Genomic DNA, 5,538 nt, shown 5'->3' with positions numbered 1-5,538 from the left:
CCCTCAGCAAAGGCTCATTTTACAAAACAAAACCTTGCTGGTGTCAGGCACACAGATCTGCTCTGGCCTCTGCAGCATTCCATGGAAAGCTGCCGAAGGCTCCTTGCACATTGAGTCACTGTGGTGGTCTGAATAAAATGGCCCCCACAGGCCCTAGGGATTGGCCCTATTAGTAGATATGGCCTTGTTGGAGGAGGTGTGTCACTAGGAGGGTGAGCTTTGAGGTCTCAGAAGCTCAAGCCAGATTACTTCCTGCTGCCTGTCAACCAGGATGTAGACCTCAGCTCCTTCTCTAGGACCAGGTCGGCCTGCACACCACCACGCTTCCCAGCAGAACAATGTACTAAGCCTCTGAAACCGTACGCCAGCCCCAATTAAATGTTTTCCTTTGCAGGGCTCGGTGGCGCACAACTTTAATCCCAGCACTCAGGAGGCACAGGCAGGTGGATCGATGTGAGTTCGAGGCCAGCCTGGTCTACAAAGCGAGTCCAGAACAGCCAGGGCTACACAGAGAAACCCTGTTTCAAAAAAAAAAAAAGTTCCTATAATCATGGTGTCTCTTCACGGCAATAAAACCCAAACTAAGACAGTCACTAAGTCACAAGGGTGTCTCACAGGCTGACAAGGAAGCTCACTCACCTAGAGGACTGAGGGCTGCTGCCACACTCTCCCCCACATTCTTCAGGAAATTGACACTGGGGTCCTCTGACGGAGCAGAAGCTGCTGGATTTACAAGAAGGAAGATGACCTCTAATTCTGTAACTTTGACCCCTACCACAGTCCCCGGACTTGGAGCCAAGGTCCCATCATCTAGATAAGCAGTCCTGGGAACCTGACCACACATGGTGCTAGCTCCTCTTCCCGTCCACTCTGCACCCCTGAACCCCTGAGTGGGCAACATGGTGAGCCTTTCTGGGCACTGCGCCAGAACTCAGTACAGCCAATATATAAATATTATGCTGGCACATGTCTGTAATCCAAGCATTCAAGAGGCTGAAGCAGGAGTCTCAAGGAGCAAAAAAAAATAATAAAAATCAAAAGGCAAAAATCTCAAAATCAAGGCCAGGTGTGGTAGCACATGCCTTTAATCCCAGCACTCCAGGAGACAGAGGCAGGCGGAAATCTGAGTTTGAGGCCAGCCTAGTCTACAAAGTGAGTCCAGGACAGCCAGGGTTACACAGAGAAACCAAACAACAACAACAAAAAAAAACCCACCAACCAACCATACAAACAAACAAACAACAAAAAAAAAACCCTCAAAGTCTGGAGTATAGAACTACTTTGTGAGGTCTTTGCTTTTAGGTTTTTTTGAGACAGGGCCTTGAATTCCTGATCTTCCTGCCTCTACCTCCTGAGAACTGAGATTACAGTCAGTGCACCACTACACCTGGCTTTGTGACCATGTTTGGTTTTGGATTAGAGCAGCTTTGGTCTCGACAAAAACAAAACAAAATACATTGTAGAAAGCCAGCCACTCAGCCAGGCGTGGTGGCGCAAGCCTTTAATCCCAGCACTTGGGAGGCGGAGGCAGGTGGATCAATGTGAGTTCGAAGCCAGCCTGGTCTAAAAAGCGAGTCCAGGACAGCCAAGGCTACACAGAGAGACCCTGTCTCAAAAAATCAAAAAAAAAAAAAAAAAAAAAGAAAGAAAAGAAAAAAGAAAAAAGAAATTCAGCCACTCACTTATACCCCAGAAGGCAGCATGGCAGGACAGGGTGTGCCACGTGTGGAAATTACTGGCCTTAGGCAGACACTTATTCCAAAAGCCAATTCAAAGCCAGCCTTACCTGGCTCAGCTGTGGGGCAAGGGCGAGTGTCCCCTGCTCGAGGAGGACGTGGGCTCCAGTTCCCAGGTGGGCCCATCTCCCAGCCAGGCCAGCCAAAATGCCCATGTTTCAGCTTCCGAAGCCAGCGGCTGTGAGAGAAGCTCTGGGTAGGAGAAAGCAAGACAAGGCAGTGAGGGGTCAGGGCTCCTAGCTCCCACCATCCTGTGCCCCCCAGGACTACAGAGACCCAGCTCACATCAGAGAAGTGGCCGAAGGGGTTGGGAAAGATGAGCTTGCTGTGCTCTCTGTGCAGGCCCTTCCCCTCGCACACGCTGCACAGGTCGTAGTCTGGGCACACACTGCACTTGTAACGAGTTCCCACAACAGGCCCATTGCAACCATCACAAATCACATTGGGGTGCACCATGTTTCGGGAGGCCTCCTGAGCACATGGTGGGCGATGGTCCCGCCGGCACTCCTTCTTCTCTGCAGGGAGAGTCAAAAGCTGTTAGAGCAAAGCCCCAAAGTTCCCCCTTCCTTGTCACTGCAGCCCCGCACCTTGCCACCCACACAGCAGGAGCCCATCTGCACCTCTAGCAGCTCCTGGCCCCCAGAGCTCATGTTGGTCGCAGACTCCTGCCCCACAGCAAGTGCCTGGATTCAGGCGTGCCCTAGAGCAGCTCTTTACCTTTAATGTAGATGCGGAAGGTGTCTTCTTTCACGTAGGACATGGCCATTGTCAGCTCCTCATCACTGGAAAAGGCAACCAAGTCCCCATCCTCATCTAGACAGTTTAACAGAAAACACATTAGAGCCAGGGACAAAGCTCAGTGGTGGAGCACTTGCCAGCACTAGGAGAGAAAGCAGCAGAGGCATCCAGGCCTCTCTGCTGGGCACACACGGCTGCCATGGACAAAGTCCATCTGCAGAGGCGCTAGACTCAACCTGGGTGCTCAGGCAGGCAGCAGGATGGCCACTCACTCTTGATACAATCACAACGTTCCAACCTAGGTCCTGGACTCCAGGTGCACGCCGGAGGCAGAGCACATGTGGATATGTAAAAGGACCCAGCCTCCTGCTACTCAACCTCTGGGCCACCTGCGCCCTCAGGCCACACCTAACAAGGCCCAGGTCCATTTTCACCTACCTAGGAAGTCCCTGCCAGGACCCTGGTCCTGGGTGGCCCAGTCCCTCAGGCCTTAGGCTGCAGAAGGAAAGAAGGTAAGGTCTGCCTGTCCCCTCAACGCTAGGGCTAGAAAACATTGTGCATTCACATGTTATCTAAATCGTTTTATGGCTAAGGTTGTTTTTGTTTGTTCTGATTTATTCATTCATTCATTCTTTGGTTTTTCCAGACAGGGTTTCTCTGTATAATACCTTGGCTATCCTGGAACTCTCTTTATAGACAAGGCTGGCCTCACAGAGATCTACCTGACTCTGCCTCCTGAGTGCTGGGATTACAGGCCTGTGCCACTATGCCAGGCTTCTTCTGTTTTGTTTTTAAATTCTGTTTTGTTAGGGCGGAGGGCATGGGGGCATGGTGGCGCACGCCTTTAATCCCAGTACTGGGGAGGCAGAGGCAGGCTGATCACTGTGAGTTAAGGCCAGCCTGGTCTACACAGAGTCCAAGACAGCCAAGGCTACACAGAGAAACCCTGTCTAGAAAAACAAAAAAACAAAAAAAGAAAGAAGAACCAACCAAAAGCTCAGCCTGGTAATCCCAACACTCTCAGAGGCAGAGACAGGCAGATCTGTGAGTTCAAGGCCAGCCTGGTCTACAAAGTGAGTGCAGGACAACCAACGCTACACCAAGAAACCCAGTTTTGATTAAACAAAACATAAAACCAACAAAAAAAATTGTAAGATTGCATTTATATAAAGTGTCCTAATAGTAAAATGAATACTAAAGTACATCAGCCATTGCCTGGGGCTGGAAAGATTAGGAAATGACAAACATCAAAAGAAATTACATAAAAGACAATTTATAAAACAATGAGACTCTAAATTTTAGAGTGCTAGGCTAGCATGCATGAGGCTCAGGATTTTCCTACCACGATATAAAGCAAGGAATCGGGCAATTTGGAGTTACAGGCCAGCCCAGCCATAAGGTGAGACCTGTCTCTGCTAATACTTAAAGAATACGCTTAGCCAGGCATGGTGGCCCACGCCTTTAATCCCAGCACTTGGGGATCCCAGCAGAGGCAGGCTGATCACTGTGAGTTCGAGGCCAGCATGGTCTACAAAGTGAATTCAGGACAGCCAAGGCTACACAAGAGAAACCCTGTCTCGAAAAACAAAAAAACCTTTGTACACACTTTTACTGCGTGAACTGCGCAGGACCTAGTTATAACACTGAAAAATGTTCTGTTCAGGAGTACTGGTGAACGCCTGTGATCACCACACTGGGAAACTGAGGCAAGAGGGCTGCAGTAGTAAGCGAGACCAGCCTGAACCTCGCGTGAATTGAAGGCCAATCAGGCTACGTGGCTTTAACGCAGAAAAAAAGAAAAAAAAAAAAAGACTTAACCTGGCAGACCCACAGTCTTCCATAAGATCTCGATACTGTCCCCTCCCGCAGGGAGGGCCTTGGCCACCTCCCTCTTGTCAACAACTCCTAGCTCCACCCCATGCAGCCACCAGCCACTCCAACACAAGACACTGAGCTGGTTCCGGGGTCCCCCGCCTCCCCTCCCACGGGCCGCCCCACCCGCCCCCGAGGCTTGTTTACCCGCGTCACTCCTCTCCACCCCCTCCTCCACGTCGGCCCGCTCCCTGCCCTTCCGGGCTTTTAACTGAAACCTGCACCTGGCGTTACAGGGAGCAAGCGAAGGGAGGGATGTCGGCCGTAGCCTGAGCCGCCTGACCATCCAACCCCCCAGGGGAGCCGCAGGACGCCCCGCTGCGTCCTCGCCCAGACCTGCCACACCGTGGTGGGGGAGGCTGGCTTCCCCGTCCCCGGCCCCTCACCGCGGTAGTGCGCCTGGAAGCCGCCAGGCCGCAGCGTCGGGAAGAGCACGGCCACTCGGCTCAGCAGCCTCTCGCAGGGCCCTGGGCCCGCCGCAGCCTCGGCCTCCGGCTCCGGGCTGAAGCAGAAGCTGAAGCGGCGGATCTCGCGGGTCGCTTCCTCCTTGCCCAGAAGATAGGCCTTCACCGTGAACGAAGCCATGGCAGCAGACTAGGTACGGACGAAACAGCTGGGCGGCTGCGGCGCCGAGCCCAACCTTTATAAGAAACGAGGAGCCACGCCCCGTGTGGGCGGGATCTCGCTGAGTCCCGCCTCCCCAGCTGGCTGGGCTGCCGCGCGAGCCCCCTTGACTGGGGCCCCTGTCAGGTATCGGGGAAGGGGTCGTCCTCACTGACAACCCCTTTCTCTCCCTCCCAATACATGAGTGACCATAAGAGACCAGCCTCATCTCCACTTGTTAGGAAAAGGACCCGTAAGTGTCCGAGCCTTGGGGCCTACCTGGTTTGGGCCTGCCTATGACTCAGCAGTGTAGTCCCTAAGTCTAGGGGGATGCCCGGCGCAGAAGCGAGGAGGGACGAACAAGATGGTTCACAAGATGCTGTTCTGAGCCTTTCAAGCTTAGTGTCCCAGGGGTAGTCCTCCACCATACTCTCTCTCCCTGGCATACATGACCAGGCCCTAACAGGATAAAAGGACATTACCCCTCTAACCTAGGCCTGATCCAGTTTAACAAGGATCGGATTGAGAAGTGTTGAAGAAGCACCAGCCGACTTCCCACAAGCCCATCCTAGGTAGCCAGGACGCCAGC

The 5,538-nt window shown here is 52.8% G+C and overlaps 1 protein-coding gene across 5 annotated transcripts in view; it reads right to left on the bottom strand.

Moving 5' to 3' along the window:
• Window positions 1-4,984, bottom strand: part of SQSTM1 (sequestosome 1) — a 13,429-nt gene extending 8,445 nt beyond the window's left edge. The window contains exons 1-5 of one of the 5 annotated variants that reach the window (XM_084763310.1): window positions 4,733-4,984; window positions 2,454-2,549; window positions 2,022-2,251; window positions 1,787-1,928; window positions 640-720 (exon numbers count right to left, since the gene is read on the bottom strand). In XM_084763310.1, coding sequence (XP_084619436.1) covers window positions 640-720; window positions 1,787-1,928; window positions 2,022-2,251; window positions 2,454-2,549; window positions 4,733-4,931 — 748 coding nt within the window. In that variant the 5' untranslated portion in view covers window positions 4,932-4,984. Of the gene's footprint in view, window positions 1-639; window positions 724-1,786; window positions 1,929-2,021; window positions 2,252-2,453; window positions 2,550-4,732 lie in introns of all 5 variants that reach the window. The other 4 variants (XM_084763309.1, XM_084763306.1, XM_084763307.1 and 1 more) reach the window with 4 other exon arrangements.
• Between the last annotated feature and the right edge of the window lie 554 nt (window positions 4,985-5,538).

Source organism: Acomys minous, assembly GCF_964271855.1.
Source record: "Acomys minous genome assembly, chromosome: 16".
Classification (NCBI taxonomy): Eukaryota; Metazoa; Chordata; class Mammalia; order Rodentia; family Muridae; genus Acomys; species Acomys minous.
Note: the sequence above shows the minus strand (reverse complement) of the source record. Positions and strands in the feature narration are given on the sequence as shown.